Source organism: Grampus griseus (genome assembly GCF_964374135.1).
Source record: "Grampus griseus genome assembly, chromosome: 7".
Taxonomy (NCBI): domain Eukaryota; kingdom Metazoa; phylum Chordata; class Mammalia; order Artiodactyla; family Delphinidae; genus Grampus; species Grampus griseus.
This window is the reverse complement of record NC_139001.1, coordinates 4,396,428-4,418,428: the sequence shown is the minus strand read 5'-3', so window position 1 is coordinate 4,418,428 and position 22,001 is coordinate 4,396,428. Positions and strand designations below refer to the sequence as shown.

Here is a 22,001-nt window from a genome sequence, read left to right as displayed (position 1 = left end):
ATGATACTATACATAGAGAATCCTAAAGATGCTACCAGAAAACTACTAGAGCTAATCAATGAATTTGTTATAGTAGCAGGATATAAAATTAATCCACAGAAATCTCTTGCATTCATATACACTAATGATGAAAAATCTGAAAGAGAAATTAAGAAAACACTCCCATTTACCCCTGCAAGATAAAGAATAAAATACCTAGGAATAAATCTACCTAGAATAAATAAATCTAAGGAGACAAAAGACCTGTATGCAGAAAACTATAAGACACGATGAAAGAAATTAAAGCTGAAACAAACACATGGAGAGATATAACATGTTCTTGGATTGGAAGAATCAACATTGTGAAAATGACTCTACTACCCAAAGCAATCTACAGATTCAGTGCAATCCCTATCAAACTACCAATGGCAGTTTTCACAGAACTAGAACAAAAAATTTCACAATTTGTATGGAAACACAAAAGACCCCGAATAGCCAAAGCCATCTTGAGAAAGAAAAACGGAGCTGGAGGAATCAGGCTCCCTGACTTCAGACTATACTACAAAGCTACAGTAATCAAGACAGTATGGTACTGGCACAAAAACAGAAATATAGATCACTGGAACAGGATAGAAAGCCCAGACATAAACCCATGCACGTATGGTTACCTTATTTTTGATAAAGGAGGCAAGAGGCAAGAATATACAATAGAGAAAAGACACCCCTTCAATAAATGTTTCTGGGAAAAACAGACAGCTACATGTAAAAGAATGAAATTAGAACACTCCCTAACACCACACACAAAAATAAACGCAAAGTGGATGAAAAACCTAAATATAAGGCCAGACACTATAAAACCCTTAGAGGAAAACAGTGGCAGAACACTCTATGACATAAATCACAGCAGGATCCTTTCTGACCCATCTCCTAGAGAAACAGAAATAAAAACAAAAATAAACAAATGGGACCTAATGAAACTACTCATGCAGATCAAGATCAAGATCAACCACTTGTGCAACCCTTGTGCAGATCATTATTTTGGGGATCAGTATTGAGACTATTTTCAACCTTCATTGAAGCATCAGCAGCAAAGCAGAGGGGAAACAGTTTCTAGAGTTGGTGGAAAAGTGACACTTCATAGAGGGAATTTTCCTGATCCCAAGCAGGCTTTCAGAGACAAGAGGCTTGAACGGGAATTACAACTCTCTTTCCGGTGACTGCATGGCTAAGATGGTGGTGGATATAATTGCATGTATACAGTTCTCCTCCCCTTTTTTCCCAGTTGGCCAAGAAAACTACCTTTAGGTTCAGAAAGAGAACACAACTGTACTCATGCTTATTCAAAGGATTTGGAGGGGTTGCCTGCTGGCCTGGGCCTTGGGGACGAAGGCTCTAAAACTCATTGTACCTGGAAAAGGCACAGCACTCTTGGCTAGTTCTTTTCCTCCCATATCGAGGGATATGAAGAGTTAATTCTCAAAGCTTCCTCCAGATCTAAAAAGTTCCGTGAACATATCAGAGTGTGTTCAAAAATACAAAAACTAGGGCTTCCCTGGTGGCGCAGTGGTTGGGAGTCCACCTGCCGATGCAGGGGATGCGGGTTTGTGCCACGGTCCGGGAGGATCCCACATGCCGCGGAGCGGCTGGGCCCATGAGCCGTGGCCGCTGAGCCTGCGCGTCCGGAGCCTGTGCTCCGCAACGGGAGAGGCCACAACAGTGAGAGGCCCGTGTACTGCAAAAAAAAAAAAAAAAAAAAAAAAAAACGAAAACTAAATGTTGGCGAATTTTCTTGTGATTTCCTATCGCAAGTGTACTAGAAGATGACGTGTACCAGGGCAAATATGGAGCAAAAGCAGCATTGGCTGGAAGTACACTGTTTAGGGACTGGTTTTTTCCATGCAAAACTTGTTCCATTATGTGAATTATGAAGTAAAAACCAGTGAGAACCAAGAGAGGTGTGTGTGTGTGTGTGTGTGTGTGTGTGTGTGTGTGTGTGTGTGTGCAAATCCAATGGTTTTGAAGCTGCTACTCAGTTCTGCAATTTGGCTGTTCATTTATAAGGTCATGGATCACAATTTTCCTAAAATTTGGAAGATGTGCTTTACTGCTAAGGCCAGAAAAATACTGTGGTCCCCAAATTTCGAGTTTCTAAATTTTACTGGGTATGGTAGAGTCCAAATGCATGAATCCCGGGGGACTGGAGGGAGGAGGTGACGTGACAAGTGTTTGCTGCTAGGACCTGGCCAGGTAGGCGTTGCGTTTACCTTAAAGCTCTCTTCTTCCTCTTGGTAGACGGGACTCATGCTGGTGAGAGGCGGGATGAACTCGAGGGCGGTGAGCGGCTTGTGAGATTGCTGCCGGATTCTGCGCTCCGTGAGCACCTCCTTCACCACCTGGACGATGTGGCCCTGGGTGAAGCCGTCGGTGATCTTTGCCAAGCAACTGACACTCAGGGCACCGGTGATGACTCCGCCGTGGCGCTGAATGATTTCTTTCCACAAAACTGTTGTATCCAAAGTGATGGAAAAGACAGAGGACAGGAGTCACCACAGAGAAAGCAGCATTGACCCAGTTCCCAGGACAAAGCGGTGGCTCACCAAGAAAGGAGAACACAGGAGGTCTGCTCTGATTTGTAATTCAAATGAGCAGGAAGCCACCTGACCAAATGCTCTGCCCCAAGGGATTTTCAAGCATAAGGGATGCGTGTGGATGGCCCTGAGGTCTGCAGACTACGAGCCCCTTGAATTGACAGGGAAAAATTAAACTAGGGTCAGTATAGTTTTAGGGTGGTACCTTCAAAGATGTTCAAAATCTTCCAACATTGGAAATTTACGTGGGTGTCTATGGCATTTGGCTAAGTAGGAGTCGGACTTCTTTGAGCTATAAAGTTCATTTCTTACATGATTTTTATGCGTGGAATTGGAACGCAGAGTCCAATTTCTATCAGCCATGGCAGGGCTCGGTTCCCATTGGGTGTAAGACACTGTCCCACACGTCCTATTAGACAGAGCAACTGGACCCTTTATTCTCTGCCCCCAACAATGGAAAAACAGCACAGATTAACAGATCTACCAGGTGGGTATCCTGTTGTTGTGTGGGTCAGTGGGACCTGGGGTGACCGGGAGATTTCACTTAGAACACAGGGATGCTGTGAAGATGAATTATGAAATTATCCCTGATGTTTACGTAACCTTAGAGATAGGATGGTCTTCCATACAACATTTGAGACGAGATTACACTTTGAGAACTATGTCTATTCTGTCAAGAGAGGCTCCAGGGAAATAAATGAGACTTGCTGTGGTGTGTTTAGTTCTACCCATCCAGACAGTGAGGAAGGATGCAGACAGGGTAAGGCCTTCCGTATCAGAACCAGCCGCGGTACTGAGAAGATCTGGCCAGATGTCTCTAGAGCATTTTGACCTTCTTTGAGGAATATTTGAAACAGTGTTTAAACACTGAAGATTTACTGCATGATCTGAGCACTGTCAGGTGTGTGACGTGACTGCAGCATCCAACTACATTGATCCAAAAGTACCTGATGAGATGAAAAGGTCCAATGACTGTCAAGGGATAGAATGACTTGGAACGTAACTAGGACCCACATCAGAGTCTGGCTTTTGGGGCCACGAGTTATTCCAACAATGTGCCTCCACTGTCCTCCTTGGCAGGAGATCCTTGGCCCCAAGGTGAGCTGAGTTGCTGGGAAGGGGTGCATGTTATCATGGGGCCTGTGGTATCTTCCAACGGTGGAAGGTTAGCCATCAAGGGATGAGAGCTGCAGTGAGACCAGCAAGGGCCACGGGGGCCCCCAAATTTGCCTAAAGCAACATCTTCCTCCTGCGTCTACACTGCTACTTCCTTGGTGGGTTTATTTGAACCTGAACCCATCTAAGGTAAAAGTGGGAGTAGAAAGATTTACTTCTCAAGCTGCTATGAGAAATAAGGGCAAGAATGTGTACAAATCACTTGGAAGAAACTCTTCTGGCGTATGGTGGACACTTTCTCTCCTGTAGCTTTATTACTGTTATTTCTGTAATTTTATTACTATCAAGTCATTCCACTTGGTACCAAAGTTTCCTAATGCTCAGTCAAACATCAATTATAAACGCTAACACAAAATAAACTAGAGTATTTCTAAGCATATCTGTGTAAAAGACAGATTGGAACAGGGGAGGATTACCCTTATCTAAATACAACTGCTGTAGAGTTAGACATCAGGAGACACAGCCCGTGGTAAAAACACACAGCAACAACAACCACCAGATGACACCATCCCTTGGGATCTCGTCTGTCTCCTGTCCTCATTCATAACATCTAGAAGCCGTGCAAACAGGTCTGAGTGGTGACTCTGGGTCCTGAGAAGGGAACACGTTTTATGGGACAGTCACTGGTGAGAACCCCTAAACCTGGGGACCTGGTAGATACCCCAGGCTGGGAACCCAGAGCAGCTTCAGACGTGGGCACCCGTGGGTGAAATTCCTACCTGCAGCGTGGAGGGGACAAACAGTGAGGACCAAGGGCTTCCCAGTGACAAAGATCAGCTCTCCCGTGCCTCCCTGTTAAGCTATGAAAGTCACAGCCTCCCTGTATTTTAACACAAAAATCCCTGCGAGTAAAGATGCAGTAATAGTGATGCAGACGTCGGGCTTAACAGATACACACGACTATATATAAAGCAGATAGCCGACAAGGACTTACTGTATAGCACAGGGACCTCTACTCAGTATTTTGTAAAAACATATAAGGGAAAAGAATCTACATATATACGTACAGCTGAATCACTGTGCTGTATACCTGAAACTAACACGATATTGTAGATAACGATACTCCAATAAAAAAATAGTGATGCAAAAAACGACAATTACTCTGGTCTAGTGTGGGCATGTAAACACCCTACTGACAATGAACGTGTATGACATTCGTGTAAAGTCTTGGTCAAGCTTCGTCAAAATACCTGAAACATTGATGACTTCCCCAAGCTCATCATTTTTCAATGGTGGTGCAGTCACAGCTGCGGTGGGACTTGCCCACTTGCCCCCAGCCATCTCCAGATCCAGAGAAGGGGAGAGAGAATCAGGCTTGACTCCCTTCTCATGTCTGATGAACTAGACTTACTAGCCTTTAAAAGAACAGCTTCTATTGCTTGTACAAAGCCACCGGATCATGGGTTCTTGGCCCTTAAATAGCTGCTCTGGGGCAAAGAGGGGATTCAGGCGTGGAGGGAGCTCTAGCCTGGTGGTTCATTGCAGTGGGAGCCCCACAGCCTGTACTGGAGCCACGAGCAGGCTGCCAAGCCTTTGGTCCAGCGGGGGAGGGGGTGGTGGTGGGCACAAAAGCACAACAGGCTTGGGGACTGGCAACGGGCGTGGCCGTGAGGACCAGAGGCCAGGGCTACAAAACGGTTCAAGGCAGCTGAGGGGCTCTCTGGACCTGCTGCCGTGTTTTACCTTCCTTTCTCGGATGTAGAGGGCTCTTCAGTTCTTCAGACTAATCTCCATCCCCTTCCCCTTCTTTAGGCTGAAAGGAATCTGGTCTTCGGGGCCCCTTCTCTGCTTTTGGCATTCCCAATTGATTCTATCCTGGCTAGTGCTTGAGATGACACAGTCTCTTAAAATTCATTTTTATTTGGGATTTTGCAAAAGCACAAGAGGGTGAATAATGTGATTGGGATAAGCTTCTGGCCTCCGCAGTCTAGAATTCCAGAAAAAGAAACGAAATTGAGTTATTTGTAGTGAGGTGGATGGACCTAGAGTCTGTCATACAGAGTGAAGTAAGTCAGAAAGAGAAAAACAAATACTGTATGCTAACGCATATATATGTAATCTAAAAAAAAAAAAAAAGGTTCTAATGAACCTAGGGGCTGGACAGGAATAAAGATGCAGACGTAGAGGATGGACTTGAGGACACAGGGAGGGGGAAGGGTAAGCTGGGGCGAAGTGAGAGAGTGGCATGGACATAAATACACTACCAAATGTAAAATAGATAGCTAGTGGGAAGCAGCCGCATAGCACAGGGAGATCAGCTCGGTGCTTTGTGACCACCTGGAGGGGTGGGATAGGGAGGGTGGAAGACGCAACAGGGAGGAGATATGGGAATGTATGTGTATGTATAGCTGATTCACTTTGTTATAAAGCAGAAACTAACACAGCATTGTAAAGCAGTTATACCCCAATAAAGATGTTAAAAAAAAAAAAAAAAGAAAGACATGGGCTGGACCCCTCCGAGCAGACACAGGGTCTAAGGTGGGGGGCCTGTGATGAATCGGGTTATTAGCGGAGCAGACCCCAGGGAAGAGAGACAGGAGGAGGCATGAGGAACGTGGAGAGAAGGAAGCCCAAAGGGATTTCTGGGGACTAGACATGGCATTAATCAACCTGGGGGTGGATTTTCTTTGCAGAGACATTTTGAAGGAAACCGCTTGATTTGGGGAAAGCAGGTAGCTATTGAATTATATTTGGTAAACCTCAAGGACCGCGTTTCCTCTGGCTGATCTGCCCTTCTCTTCTCAGCCCTGTCACTCCCCCACACCGCCTGGAGAATCTGAGAAGTTGGGTCGAGTGTCCCATGCACCTTTGGTCCTCGGCTGCCAGCAGACAGGTGGACAAGCAAGGGCCCAAGTTATGGATCTGCAGCCCAGGCTTTACAGGATGCAAGAGACCGTTTTTTTTTTTTTTGTACACGGGCCTCTCACTGTTGTGGTCTCTCCCATTGCGGAGCACAGGCTCCGGATGCGCAGGCTCAGCGGCCATGGCTCACGGGCCCAGCCGCTCCGCGGCATGAGGGATCCTCCCGGACCGAGGCACGAACCCACGTGCCCTGCATCGGCAGGCGGACTCTCAACCACTGCGCCACCAGGGAAGCCCAAGAGACCGTTTTTGATCATTGCAAAGACAGGAATAGTCTTTCTTTAAGATAGATGTCCCAGCCACTGTGGCTATGGTAACTTCAAGGTCACTGGAGGAAACGCTGGGCAGCATTTATGATGTTGGCGAGAATGGGAGCCTGAACAAATCACCCACCGAGAAAGAAATATGTGAGACACATGTGGTTGAGTGGACAGAGCCCTGGGCCCAAGATGACCACTGCTGCAGGTTTATCATCCGCCCACCGGTGAAGGGATGCTTCCTCCTTCTTCTCCCATGATGCTGCCGTGAGGGGATTCAAGTTGGAATCTGTCTTGTGATCTGAGTCCCTAGAGAGGCCTGGCACTTTATCAAAAGAACACACCTGTCCTTGTTATACATCAATAGCTTCATTTCGAAAGGGCCTATGGTTTTGTCAGACAATCGAAACTGTTCAAAGTCAAGAATAATGTTCTAGGCCCTGAAAATTAATAATACTCTACCTTATTCCATTAAGATAGCTTAAAATATATATACAATACAGAGAGAGAGAGAGAGACAGAGAGAGACAGAGAGACACAGAGAATCTAACCAAGGGGCACGGGAGTGGGAAAGCCCTGATGAAGCCAGGAGCGTGGAATCCTCTGCAGTGGGCAGAGAACGCTGGTGCACACCCATCTCTGTGCCGACTCCTTCCTTGGCTAAACTACACATCCCTGCCCCTTGAACCCTGGTGGGGCCTCGTGAGGCATTCTGGCCAATGTGGCTAGAAGAACTGTTGGCCCCTCCTCAGTCTGGTCCCTAAATCTCCTGAGAGATCATTTATACTACCTTTCTTTCTTTTCCTTTGATGCTGGCTGGTTGCAAAGGATCCAGGGGAGGGCTTGCAGGCCCCAGAAGATGGAGAAGTCCCTAGATGGGTGGAGAAATAACTGCGCCCAAAGTCTTCCTGTGCTTTGCATATAACATTGTGATTATGATCACACTTTATCAAGACAGAAACGAATGCATATTGCAAACGGAGTGGCTAATAAGCTAAGAGTTTATAATATATGGGGAGTAAAGGGTTGTTCTTCTAGCAAATCACACTGACCAGGAACTTAAGATCAACCAGAAAGGACCATATATCCTCTCTGTTTTGGTGGCGCTATTGTGACTAATGAAGGATGAATAGAAACCAAGTCTGACCTAATAGTTTTTATTATTATCAGCAATGCACCATGGCTACCAGGTCATCGCTACCGCCATCTCCTCTACCATGACCGCCACCATGACCACCATCATCTCCATCACCACCAGGCTGTGGTCATGACCACCGCTATCTCCATCACCACCAGGCTGCGGTCACGACCACCATCATCTCCATCACCCCCAGGCTGTGGTCATGACCACCAGCATCTCCATCACCCCCAGGCTGCGGTCATGACCACCAGCATCTCCATCACTTCCAGGCTGCGGTCATGACCACCAGCATCTCCACCACTTCCAGGCTGTGGTCACCATCACCGCCATTTCCAACAGCACCATCATCATCTCTAAACCAAATCTACCACCACCACCACTACCATGGGCGGCCGGGACGACCCCTCAATGAGTCGCACCTTTGGTATTCACATGCTGTGTAGTCCACTGTCCTTGAACTTGGGCTGGCCTGTGACTTTCTCTTGACCAGTAGAATGTGGTGAAAGTGACTCTGTGTGACTTCTGCAGCTGGGTCACAAGGATCCTTCCAGCTTCTGCCTGAACCTCTTGAAACGTTTGCCCTTAGGATGTTCCCCCTGGGGACCTAGCTGCCGTGCAGTGGAAGGTCACGGGGAGGGGCCGGGTAGAGGAGGTCTGATCACCAGCCCCAGCTGAGCTCCCAGCTGACAGCCAGCAACAGCACAGTCATGGAGGGAATGGTCTTGGATGTCCAGCCCTGTCCAGTCTTCAGATGGCTGGAGTCCCAGCCGCCATTTACTGCGCCATCATGAAACACCTTGGGGAGAACGCCCCCACTGAGCCCAGTGGCCCCTCAGAATCATGAGAGGCGTACTTTATGGTTTCAAGCCACTGGGGAGGTCTGTCACACAGCAATCGATAATGGAAACCACCACCGGCACCACTGCCGGCTCCCTGGGCCATTTACTGACCTTCCATTTAAATATTCCTCCTCCACGCCCCCATCACCGCCTTCTCCCCCTCCACCCGTCCTCTCCGGGAGCTGAGATGGTGCTGGGCATTCTAGCCATCTCATATAAGGGTCACCACAGCCCTGGGAACTGAACAGTTCTCCTACTTTAGAGCTGAGAAAATGGAGGCTCAGAATGTCAGCCTACTTCTCAAGGTCATCAGCTATTCGGCGGGACAGCCAGGATCAGAACCAGGGCTCGTCAGAACCCACGTGCCACGGCTCTTCCCAATTTCACTGCACTGCCTCCCAGGGTCACTTTTTTGTATTGTTCCCATTTAAAAACAGGTTTCAAAAGAAGTGATTTTGAATCTGTCTATCCAAGGGAAAAAATGGAAAAAAAGTAAGCTCTTGTTGTATGTAGTGTTTAAGTAAATCAACATTCCCTTGGACTGGTATTTTGAGCCTGGAAAAAAAAAATCGACCAGGTGAAAAGAATGCTTTTGCACGGGAAAGACATCACCGCCGCGGGGACAAGCTGAGTGACCCTAATCCACCTGTCAAAAGGAAAATTCTTACCCACAGGGGCTTTTGTCTCCTTCAGGGCTCAAAATAATAATCCCTGTCCTGTTTCCTTTTGTCTTGGGTAAAAAGAATTACATTAACAACAAAACAGAGATCTGTTGCTCTTGGGACCTGGTGTTTATGTTTATGGCTTGGAGTTCGCTGATTTCCTGGGGCACTGGGACTTACATCACCTTCTGATGGTCACTGGGTGACGAAGGCCACCCTCCTGGTTCAAGCCCACATGCCTGCAAGCCCACACCGGACGGCCCAGCTTTGGTTACTGCATACTGGAAGGGGTGAGGGGTACTTGCCATATCTGGAAGCATAGTCTGGTCTGGGAACCAAAATAATTTTTTGATAAACTTTGCAAAGAGGTTGAAGTTCAGCGTCAAAAGGTCGCTGTGTTGTCCCCACAATCAGAATCCTGTCATCTGGTTTCAGGAGCTTCAGGATTTTGGGAAGCTGTTTTTTCAGGCGCTTAGGTTCCATCTGGGAGGAAGAGAGAGGGGAAAAAATAAGCCCACACATAGAAAAAAAGAATCAAGAACAAAAGAAAATATAGCGTTGGATGCACTGTGGCATACATTTGTTAAAAAGTGATGCCCAAACACACTTTCTTAGAGTTTGTTCTGGGTCGGGTCTCGGGACGTGGTTCCTGGTTTGCATGGTCTGAACTGCTGGCTCTTCCTTTCCTTAAATCTGGTGTTCCGATTTGGAAAGGGGGAAGGAAGGAAGCACCTGACCGAACGTACCAGCATCTTAACCCTAAGAATGGGAAACAGGGCGGATTTCCAAGCGGAAGGAAACTGGCTGGGATTGAGAATTGGTTTCCAGTGTGTTCCTCTGAGCTGTTTTGAAGGCGAACTCAAGATTTCCTTTGCTGACGGCTGTGACGACGAGGACCAAGGTCTTGGATCTCAGATCTGAAAACAGCTGGTTACATAAGAGTGTGAAACTTCTCTCTGAAGCAGTTTGGGTGTAGTTTGAACCTGTATTATTTCAGTATAATCACAGCACTAATGAGGGACAGGAGTAAGACTTGAGGTACCTGAGGGAGGATAACTTCTGGCCTCTGGGCGGGGTGGGGGGCATGTCAGATTTGGCCACGTTGCCATGGCAACGCATGGGCTTTAAATCAACCACAACTAGTGCAGCAAGAGAAGAGGAAGCGGCTAGGGGTGATGGGGGGGCCTTCACAGAGACACCCAAGAACAATCTGGGCCTTTTTTGCTCCCCTTTGGCTCAGGGGCAATTGAGCCAGAGAGTTAAAGATCCCACCTATCCTGGGGCTTTCCTGGAACCGCCCCAGCACATGTGAGCTACCCTATAGAGATGAGGTCGCCTGTTGCTTGGCCCTGTGTGTCCTGCACACCTGGCCGGAAGACAGCCCCGCACGTCTGCCTCCAGGAAGGGGCTGGTAACATCTAGGGAAGGGAGTGGGCGTGGGATAAATTCCACGCTCGAGAATAAACGCGAATGGCAGGAAACTGGAGGCACGGGGGTGACAGAGCTGTGCACGGCTGCAGGGCCTTTGGGACAAGGACACTCGTGTGCTGGGGAATCTGTTCCCTGGGAGGCCCTTTGGCTGCCCCGTGGAATTGGGAGTCAGACCTGGCACGGCAGCCTGCTGGGCAGAGGGAGGGAGGGTGGTGTTAGGAGTGTGGTCTGCAGGGCGGGTGTGAGCTGGGTGGGTGATGCCGGGGAGGGAAGGGGGAGGCAAGGGGCTGTGGCCATGCAGGGGGCCCAGTGTTGTGCCCCTTCCTCCTTCCTTTTGTTTGACCAACAGAAAGGCCCAGTTCCATGTCTGGATTGACGGGGTGCAGGGAAAATACTGGATGAGAAAAGAGCGAGACGTCGGGCCGAGGGGCCGTTCGGAGGAAAGCCCAGTGGGAAGTTGCAGAAACTTTTGGCTCCAATGAGGCAAGAGGTTGGGGGCTTGCCTTGACCTCCCAGGACAGCACAGCTTGTTACTTCCCGGCCTGTCAGCCTCACTCATTACTTCTTACGCCCAGGCTGCTTCCATGGTACTGGTAGCATCGACTGCATGCTTCCTGTGTTCCAGGGGTCTTGCCCGGTGCCTGACATGAACCTTCTCACCTTATCCTCGCAGCCACCCCAGGAGAGGGACCCGTTCTCACCCTCACTCCGGAGATGCTGGCCTGAGGCACAAGGAGACCAAGGGACATCCGAGACCCAGAGTTCATGAGCCGGTCCCCAGCTGCCAGCACGGAGTTAGTGACTCCACAGCCTTGCTCCTGCCTCTGCTCTGGGGACCCTGCCTTTCAGAGGGGATGTGTGTGGGGCCTTGCTTGCCCCACCCCCAATTCCCTTCCTGTTTAGGGGCCTATAGCGATTGAGGGCTGCAAAGGAGACTTCAAATATCTATTATTGTTATATTATGTTATCTATTATTATGTTTATATCATTATCATGGTATAGATCAGCTTTATTGAGATGTAATTCACATACCATATAATTCACCTATTTAAAACGTATGATTCACCAATAAAATTAAAATATTAAAAAAATAAAATGTATGATTGTTTTTAGTATATTCACAGAGTTGTGCAACCATCACCACAATTAATTTTAGAACGTTTTCATGTTTGTTGCCCCCAAAAGACCCCACCCGTCGCAGTCACTGCCCATTTCCCCCAACCTCCTTCTGCAATCCTAGGCAATCACTAATCTACTTTCTGTCTCCACAGATGTGTCTCTTATGGATATTTCATAAATAGAATCATTCCATATGTGTCTGTATGTGTGTGTGTGGCTTCTTTCATTCAGGGTAACATTTTCGAGATTCCCCCATGTTGTGGCGTGTTTTAGGACTTCATTTTAATTGCGGAACGGTATCCATTGTACGGTTATGCCCCATTTTACTTATCTACTCATCAGCTGATGGACATTTGTTTTTCTTACGCTTTTTGGCTGTTGTGAATAACGCTGCTATGAACATTTGTGTATAAGATTTGTATGGACTAATGTTTTCGTATCTCTTGGGTACGTACAGAGGAATTGAATTGCTAGGTCTTATGGTTACTCTCTGTCTAACCTTTTAAAGAAATGCCAGACTGTTTTCTAAAGCGTCTGCACCGTTTTACAATCCTAGCAGAGAGCAGATTTAAGTTTCTCTGGACCCTTACCAACACTTGTTACTGTTTTTCTTATTTTTTCCTTTTATTTAGCCAACCTGGTGGGTGTGAAGTGGTATTGGATTGTGGTTTTGACTTTTACTTCCCTGGAGGCTAAAGATGTTATTAGCATCTTTTCACGTGCTTAATGGCCATATGTACCTTCTTTGGAAAGACGTGTATTCAGATCCCTTGCCCATTTTTTAAATTGGGTTACTTGTCTTTTTTTTTTTTTTTTTGCGGTACGCGGGCCTCTCGCCGTTGTGGCCTCTCCCGTTGCGGAGCACAGGCTCCGGACGCACAGGCTCGGCGGCCATGGCTCACGGGCCCAGCCGCTCCGCGGCACGTGGGATCCTCCTGGACCGGGGCGCGAACCCGTGTCCCCTGCATTGGCAGGCGGACTCTCAACCACTGCGCCACCAGGGAAGCCCAAGGTTACTTGTCTTTTTAATATTGAGTTGTAAGAGTCATTTATATTTTCTAGATACAGGTCCCTCGTCAGATTAATGACTTGCAAATATTTTCTCCCATTCTGAGCCGTCTTTTCACTTTCTTGTTGATGTCTTTTACAGCAAAAAGTTTTCAGTTTTGATGAGTTCAGTTTAAGTCTTCTTCTGTTGCTTGTGCTCCTGATATTGTATCCAAGACACCATTGCTTAATCCAAGGTCACAAAGAGTTATGTCTCTATTTTCTTCTAAGGCTTTCATAGTTTTTGCTCTTGCTTTTAGGTCTGTGGTGCATTGTTGGCTAACTGTGTGAGATAGGGGTCCAACTTCATTCTTTTTCATGTGGCAATCCAATTGTCCTAGAAGCATGTGTTGAAAAGGCTATTCTTTCTCCATTGAATTGTCTTGACACTTCTGTCCAAAAAGGCAATTGTTTTGTAAATGTGAGGGTTTATTTCTGGACCAGTTCTATTCCATTGGCCCATATGTCTCTCCTTAGGCCAGTACCACACTGTCCTGATTGCTGCAGCTTTACGGTGAGTTTGGAAACTGGGAAGTGTGAGTTCTCCAACTCCGTTCTTTTTCAAGATTGTTTTGGCTATTCTGGGTCCTTTGAATTTCCATATGGATTTTAGGATCAGCTTGTCAATTTCTGCAACTAAGGTCGCTGGAATTTTGATGGGGATTGTGTTGAATCTGTCGATCAATGTGGGGATTCTTGCCATCTTAACAATAAGTTTTTCAATCCATGAGTATGATGTATCTTTCTATTTATCGAGGTCTTCGTTGACTTCTTTCAACAATGTTTTGTAGTCTTCAGAGTAGAGTCTTCAGAGTAGAAGTCTTCAGAGTAGAGTCTTCAGAGGAGTAGAAGTCTTGCACTTCTTTTGTTAAGTTTATTCCTATTTTTTGGATGTTATTACAATTGGAATTGTTTTCTTAATTCTAAATTTAATCTCTTCCTTGCCAGTGTATAGAAACGTTGCTTTTTGTATATTGATCTTGTATCCTATCCTGCGACCTTGCCGAACTAGTTTATTAGTTCTAATACTGCTTTAGTGAATTCCTTAGGATTTTCTGTATACAAGATCATGTCATCTGCAAATATAGTTGTATTTCTTCCTTTTCAATATGGATGCCTTACTTAATTTTCTTCCCTGATTGCCCTGGTGAGAACCTGCAATATAATGTTGGATAGAAGAGGTGCTCTTAAGGGGAAAACATCCAGTCTTTTACCATTAAGGATGATGTCAGCTGTGGATTTTTTTATTAGACTGAGGAAGTTTCCTTTTCTTTCTATTTTTTTAATCATGAAGGGGTGTTGTATTTTGTCAAATGCTTTTTCTGCATCTGTTGAGAAGATGGTGTGGTTTCTGTCCTTTATTTTTAATGATATAGTATATTACATTAATTGATTTTTGGATGTTAAGCCTGGGATAAATCCCACTTGGTCATGGTGTATAATCCTTCTTCTGTGTTGTTGGATTCAGTTTAAAGGGACGTTTTGTAATGTAACTCACAGCAGAGAAAGAGATGGGATTTTTACAGCAAAATAAATCTCACAGGCTGGGCCTGAAGCCAGATCACCAGGCAGCTTCTGATCCCTTCCTCCTGCCCTCACGGAAGTCCAGAGGCTGCCTGGCTCCATCAGAAGGGAACAATGGCCCTGCAGGACTCCACCCAGGAAGCATGAATGGGGGTTGGGGACAACAGAGGAGCTTAAAAGAGGGCAAAGCACAGGAGAGGGATGACCCTGAAATCCTGGAAATGGGCATGAGGATGGAAACCTGCTCTCGAAGGGGCAGCTCCCCAACCCCTACCCCAGGTCTTTGCAGAAACCTGCCTTTGCTCAGACCCATGACTCTGGGCGGCCTAGGATAGGGAGGCATGTTTGGTGGGGCTTGACTTTGCTACTGAACTTCCCTCAGGGGTCGGGCTCTGTGCAAAAATGAAAAGCTCAAGGAACAAACTCCACAATAACAGGCAGATGACGTAGCAAATGGTTCAGTGCACGGGCTTTGGGTCAGACAGATCTGATCTCAGTCTTGGTTCTGCTCTTAATAGACGTGTGACCTTGGGCAGGTTACTCAACTTCTCTGAGCCTTAGTCCCTGCATCTGAGAAATGGGAATAATCATAGGTCCTAACCTGAGGGATGCCATGAGGAGTATACGGCATAATGTGTCTGTCTGACAGGTGCTTGAAATATAAGTGCTGGTAGGAAATCAATGCTAGGTCTGCTCTATTGAAGAGAAAGGTTTCTAAAGGGGAGAGTCAGAAAAACGGGGGCTTTATGATTTGAAGGAAACAAGCAATATTGCCAATGGGGCTGAAAATGACGGTGTAAAAATCTCCCCCAGTTTCCACTGCACTGGATGATAAGGCGTCAGTTGCTCATCTCTGAGGAGGTGCCTCTGGGCCTCAGGCCACTGAGGAAAGGCCTCTGCTGAGATTCTGGAAGAATATTCCTTACAGGAGTATCTACACCTGTGCCAGGGAAAAACCCACTGCGTTTAGACAAGGCTTGGAGCGTCTGGAGATACTCAGAATTCACTTTACCAGGGTGGATCCAAAGCTCTCTTATGAAAAGTTGTTCTACTAAAAACGTAACCCTTTGAAAAGGCAGGAGGAGGGGCAGGGTCATGTGGTAGGTGGTGATGGAGGAGGAGTTGGGACAGGCCCTGCCTGAGTCGGCAGCACCGTGGGGGAGGTATCCCAGGGGTGATTCTGGGTGATGCCGGGTGACTGCACCCGAGCCTCAGGGGAGAGCTGCGGGCTGGGGATGGAGTGGGGCACTCGTTGGCTTACGGGTGATTTGATAAGCTGGCGCCCAAGGAGGGCGAGGAGAGCAAAAAGGTCTGTGGGCCTGAGATGGAATCTCAGTGAGCACCCGTGTATTTAAGGGGTAGGTGGAAGTGCACGGAGGAGACACAGAAGAAAGTGTTGGCGGGGTGCGAGGAGACCAGGAGAAGGCTACGGGGGCTGAGGGAGGACAGAGCTTGTTTTACAAGCTGGGGCCCACTGGCGAAATGGATTTCAAAGAAATTTGTGAGAGCAGTTTCCATGGAGCTGCAGAGCATCGAGTGGACAGTGGTGGATTGAAGAGTGAGCGGGGATGGTGAGAAGAGTCTTTTAAGAAGCTTGACGGAGAATAATGCAAGGTGGTAGGGGCGACTGGGGCGTGTGTGGGGTGCACATGGAGCTGCCCAAAGACCGGTGGAGGAAGGACTGACCCCTACCTCACACAGTTAACCTGGTGAGACTGGAGACTACTACTCTGTGGGGGCAGACACATACTTGCAAGGTCTGAGCCCATCCCCAGCAGCCTGGTTGCCATGGTGACAGTGGTGCAGCCCTGCCTGTTCTGAGGCAGGAGATGCTATTGCTGTCTGCGTCTCCTGACAATGGCAGGGATGACTGAACTTAATTAGCCTGTTTGGATAACAAATGTTGATCCTGGGCCGCGTCCAGAGTGATATCTTCACTGATGGCGAGTCCCATTAGGAGGGGATGGAAATGAAAGGTGAGTATATTCAGCCAACACTCTTCTGCACTTGGGCCACCCCTGTACCGGTTCAGAGCCGCGTCCATTATGCATGAGACTGGTGTGCTCATCCATCATGTCAGCCGACATCCTCCCCATCACCTGGCAACCTCCTCAGCCGCCCCCACCGCTGGACCTGCCAGCTCCACACCACCTTATTATTGGGGGCGATTTCAAATTAGTGTCTGACACCCATGCAGCAGTTTCCATTTGCTTTTCTGCGGCCAGCTCCAACCCAGCCAGCGCTTCCCTCGTGGAGGCCCTACTGTCACGTGGGTAGGGCTCCTGCTAGATGGAGTCATGAGGGTGACGGAGCAGAAAATGCATCAGCAGCCCGTCTTGCCTCATTCCTTACTGCCTTCGCCTCAAACACCAACAGCTGACCAAGGCTCCAGCCTCAGATGGTGGAAAGGAGGGCCCTCCTCCTGGGAGGGGAGGGAGAGGGCGCTGTCCAGGCATCTGCCAGGTCCCTGGGGGCTGGGTGTTGAGGACAACGTGGGGGGCAGGGGTGGTCAGGGTCCAGGGGTCTCTGGAGCCTGACACATTTGCCTCTAAGACCTGAGGGCCCCACGCGCAGTCTTCAGGATGTGGTTTAAAGTAGCCTGGGGGTTGAAGAGGGGAAGAGGGAGGACACAGGTGTAGTAGAAGCGAGGAGGGTCAGACGGGAAGCCGGTGCTCACACTGGAGCTGCTTCCAAGCAGAGAGGGGTCCTGCCTCAGAGTCTGAGCTCTGCACTTGACCAGCTGTGTGCCCTCTCGGGCCTTTGTCCTCTTCTGCAAAACAGGAGAAGGCCGCCTCCCTCCTAGGGTGCTAGGAGCTTCCTGACCTGCGCGTTGTGCCCCTGGGCATCCTCTGCCTGTGGCAGCAGCCCTAGGGGTCCCTGTGCCCGGCTCTGCACCCAGGAGCCATCGCTGCCACCTGGCCTTCTCCGTTGCCTCCCTCCTTATGACTGCATGAGCCTCCACACTGTACCTCCTAAAGGGCCTGAGCCCAGAGGTGGAGGCCTCGAGGGTGGAGCTAGTCATTGTGGGTGAGAGTTTTTTTCGAAGAGCGCTCCTGGAATCCCTCCAATGCCCTGGGCGGACGTTGGGAGTGCTCCGTGTTGTGGCTGTAGGTGGTGGCTTCTCTGCAGGTGGACATTCTTCTCTAGGTTTCAGCACCTTGGGGATCGGGGGAGCCTTTGGGACGGAGGCTGGGCTGGGTGGTAGTAAGGACGCCGGGTTCCTGGATGGCCAGGTGATGCAACGTGGAGCCGGTCGTGCTACCTCCTGGTGCCTCTCGTTGGCGGATGCAGCTGCTGCCCTCGGAATTTGGTGATCACCTCCAGAGCATGGACGTCCAATGCTCATGACTGCCCCAGGCCCTGGAAGCTGAGGGACTCGGGTAAGGACAGGAGTCAGAAGCTGGAGGTGGGGTGGGAAGGAGAGGAGAGCTGGCCCAGCACTGGCCCCAGAGGCAGGAAGGCAGCAGGGACCCTGAAGCCCTGCTCTCCGAGGGGCAGGCCCAGGACGTCGAGCTGAAGGATGCCCAGGCAGCGGTTCTCTGCCCACCGTGCTTTCCCCTGGCCGGGGCACTGGCGCTGGGGCCGCTGCCCTGCTGCAGGGGTGGGCATGCCCCTTGCAGCTCTGTCTGTGCCTGGGCTGGCTCAGGCCCCCAGCCGGCCTCTGGACATCTGGGGACCCAGGGACCCTTCTGCTTGTATTCATCAGGCATCCTGGGGTTTTCCCAGGTTGTGATTCAGTCCTCAGTGCAGTTAATTCCCTGGACGGACGACAGACTCTTCTAATGCAGAGGTGGACAGAATAAATGTCCGATTTGTCCACAGCAAAGGCCTTCATTTTCTGCAGGAGTAAGACTAGTCGGTGACCATATCTGTGGGAATCAGATGGTGCTGGAGAGAACACCTCGGGATCAGCAAGGAAGGGCCTGTTCAGGGGAGGGTTCTGGAGTCTCTCCTTTGCCGGCTCCTGCTCTTGCACAGTGGCTCCCCTTGGGGGGGCATCTACGGAACTCACATCTCGCTTCCTGCCTGACGCTCCCTCAGAGCCCGCCAGCCCTTCCCCAGGGCCCCTCTGGCTCTCAAACGGGTGTGTCCATCCCTCTTACTCTTGACCCACTGAGGGGTACAGACGAGCAGACGTAATTGTTGGCGACAAACCGACAGCTCGAGGGGGTCACGGGAGAGAATTCGAGAGGGGCTTCACGAACTCAGAGGCTATTCTCTCTGGAGCCCTTTAATTAGATACTTAAGGGAAGTGGAAGCTCAGAGAGGTTAAATTACTTGCTCAGGGACACACAGCCAACTAAGGTGAAGGGCAAAGCAGGCCGGGAACATACGTCTCCTGAATTCTCATTCTCCAGGCTGATGTCCAGTGCGAGAGCCCTCGCCCATTCATGAGACAAAGCTTCTGGTGACGTGAAGTGTGTGACACCTGGATTAAACGCTGCCTTGCATCTCTCCTTAGATTGACCGTGGTAACTGCTGCCTTCAAGTTCGCATGTATGTGGCCTTTTAAAGGATTTATTTTATTTTGTTATTTGTTTTTTTTTTTTTTTGTGGTACGCGGGCCTCTCACTGTTGTGGCCTCTCCCGTTGCGGAGCGCAGGCTCCGGACGCGCAGGCTCGGCGGCCATGGCTCACGGGCCCAGCCGCTCCGCGGCACGTGGGATCTTCCCGGACCGGGGCACGAACCCGCGTCCCCTGCATCGGCAGGCGGACTCTCAACCACTGCACCACCAGGGAAGCCCTATTTTGTTATTTTTTTAAAATTAATTTTCATTGGAGTATAGTTGCTTTACTGTATGTGGACTTTTTTTTTAACGTAGCAACTTCGCCAGCAGAGGGAGCTACCTACCAGATTCCCAGATTAAATAATAAATGAGTCCTCTTCAGAGTTTCTAAAATGACAGGGCAATCAAGGCTCATTTGGGGAAGAAAAGATTCAGCTTTCATTCTTTATCCAAATCATCTCTACCTGCTAAAAATGATGTATAATACATAAGGAGCAAAAGTGATTAAAATCCTTATGAATTTAATCAGAAATTCACAGTTAACCACTATTTGCTTTGGTGCAAATTGATGTGGAATAACAATCATGTGTATCTGCAAATTTTTTTTAACGTGTGGGAAATTTGCTGGTGATTTGCCGGGGGAAGTGCGGGGGAGGGGAGCCATTGAAAGGAGAGAAAAGGAGGAAGGAAGCAATTGACAGAAGACTCCCCGGGGACACCCAATGTGGGCGCTTGGCAGTTCTACGGACGGTCTTTGTTCATAAATTGCAGGCCTTTTGCTATTTATTATAATGAACAATAGGAAATCCTAATAATAACTCCTGTGTGTGCCATTTGCTGTAACTGAGTACAGTTCTCTCAATTGTTTCTTACCCCTGAATCGGTAGGGTTGGGTTTAACGCTCCCCTCCCCCCTTTTCCATACTTTTTTTCATTTCTTCTAAATTTTGCCTCGTAAAATCAGACACTGGATCCTTTCAAATGCAGTCAAGTGCTTAGGGCAGAGAGACGGCTGCCCCTCCGTTTCCTTCCTCCCTTGAAAAAGCAAGACCGTCTTGAAAGAACGAGGTAGTCCCTGGTACGGGGCCCCTTTGTAGGAGGGAAAGGGCCACGTTAAGAAATGAGAAGCCCTCACCTTCTTTTCGGCGTTGGGGACTTTTTTGTAGAAGGTTTTCTCGGTGTCTCCAATCCACACCACGGAGGGCTGGAGCTGGCGGGCCACCTGCAAGGAGAAATGGTGGGTTGTAAATGCATTTCCCTCTGGGGTGCACACTTGACCCCCGGCAACAGCAGGACTCGGCGGCCCGCTGTGTTGGCTCGGGGACGGCTGGCGTGGGGTGGGGGGGCTCGCGGGGCTGCACTGCGCATACGGCCTGTAGCCTCCTTCACCGCGGGATGGGGGCGCTGCCCGGCCCTCTTCCACCTGTGGTCAGGATGCGCTGGGTGTCTGTGCGTTCTGCTCCTGGACCCCGAGCCTCGACTCAGTTTGGCTTGAAATAAACCAATAGTTTTCTCCTGCAAACGAAGGGAATTGGGCCAGGACTTTTAATTACAGCCTACGCCCCGCTCCCAGGTTGATTCAAGTTTGCTCATTTCAAGAAAAGCTGTTTTAGCACCAGGGCCCCCGTGATGCCATTTGTTCGTCCCCGTGTGGCTGCGCCTTTGCGGCCGTGGTTTCGTCTGGAAGGTGGCTCTGAGCCCCTCCAGGGCGAGCGGGGCTTCGTGACAGCGCTGGGACTTACCGTGGGCCCGTGAGTAATTGCCACACACCTAACAATCTCTTCAAAGCGCCCCCATGAGAGCAGAGTTCGGGTATTTTTGCAACAATTTGTGCTTTGTGCAAAATGGTGACAGATAAAAGTGGTCTCCAGCCACAGCGAATACAGTGTTACGTACTCCTATTTTTATATTTCTTTAAACATCATTAAGGCAGCAGATATGATTCCTAAACCAAGGCAGACATTTAATAAATGATGGAAAAATCGCCGGGAACACTGGCTGAGTCTGTTTCCGCCGGCGCTACGTACCAAGGGAAGCAGATTATGCATGTTCAAAGACAAAAGTGGATTCAGCTTGCTCCCCGTGCCAGTCCGACCCCCGGGCTGGCCGTATTCCAGTCCCACACACGCTGGGATGCCAGGACGTTCAGAGAGGAAACGGTACCAGACAACCACTCTTTGGTCAGCGTTATTCTTTAGGCCCTGAGCCACAGAGTTTAAGAATTCAGAATTACAAGTTTCAATCCCAGTACCCGAGGCAGCTTGGCGTGGAGCAATGAAAATAGCGAGCGAGACAGGCCCGGGCCACACGCATCGTACAGGGCATCACACACAAGATTAGGGCCGGCACAGACCAGCACTTCCTCTGCTCGGAGGATGTCACCTGTGATAACTCATTTGAGCTCACTACAGCCCTTATGTAGCAGGTAGCGTTATTATCATCCCTGTTTACAGATGGAGAAACCGAGGCTCAAAGACACTACATGACCTGTCCAAGGTCACACAGCTAGAAAGTGGCAGAAGCAGGCTGCGAGGCCAGGCTGATGGATGGCTGCCGGGTCTGTGCTGGGAGCATGGCCACGTCCTCGGGTCCTCTCACTTCCTCCAGCCAGATGCTCAAGCATCCTCCCTTGCCCCACCTCCCACGTCTAACCATCCTCAAGTCTATCCGTCCCTCCTCCTAATCTCTTTCAACCACATCAGTGCATCCATTCTCTCAGCTCCTGACTTTAACCCCCAACTTCTTTCCAGCTGTCTTGCGCACTGCAGTCAGCGGGGCCCACTCAAGGGTCAGATGGGCAGCTCCAAGGAACCACTGTGCCACTAAAAGCTATCTGGGGTTTAAGTCAAAAGCTTCCCTACTTCCAGCC

At 49.1% G+C, this 22,001-nt stretch overlaps 1 protein-coding gene across 1 annotated transcript in view; it reads right to left on the bottom strand.

Moving 5' to 3' along the window:
- DRC11 (dynein regulatory complex subunit 11) overlaps positions 1-22,001 on the bottom strand; it is a gene marked incomplete at both ends in the record, with an annotated part of 160,145 nt that overhangs the window by 5,618 nt on the left and 132,526 nt on the right. Inside the window, 3 exons of the mRNA XM_082657936.1 lie at positions 2,244-2,482; positions 9,810-9,987; positions 20,268-20,354. Coding sequence (XP_082514062.1) covers positions 2,244-2,482; positions 9,810-9,987; positions 20,268-20,354 — 504 coding nt within the window. The remainder of the gene's footprint in view (positions 1-2,243; positions 2,483-9,809; positions 9,988-20,267; positions 20,355-22,001) is intronic.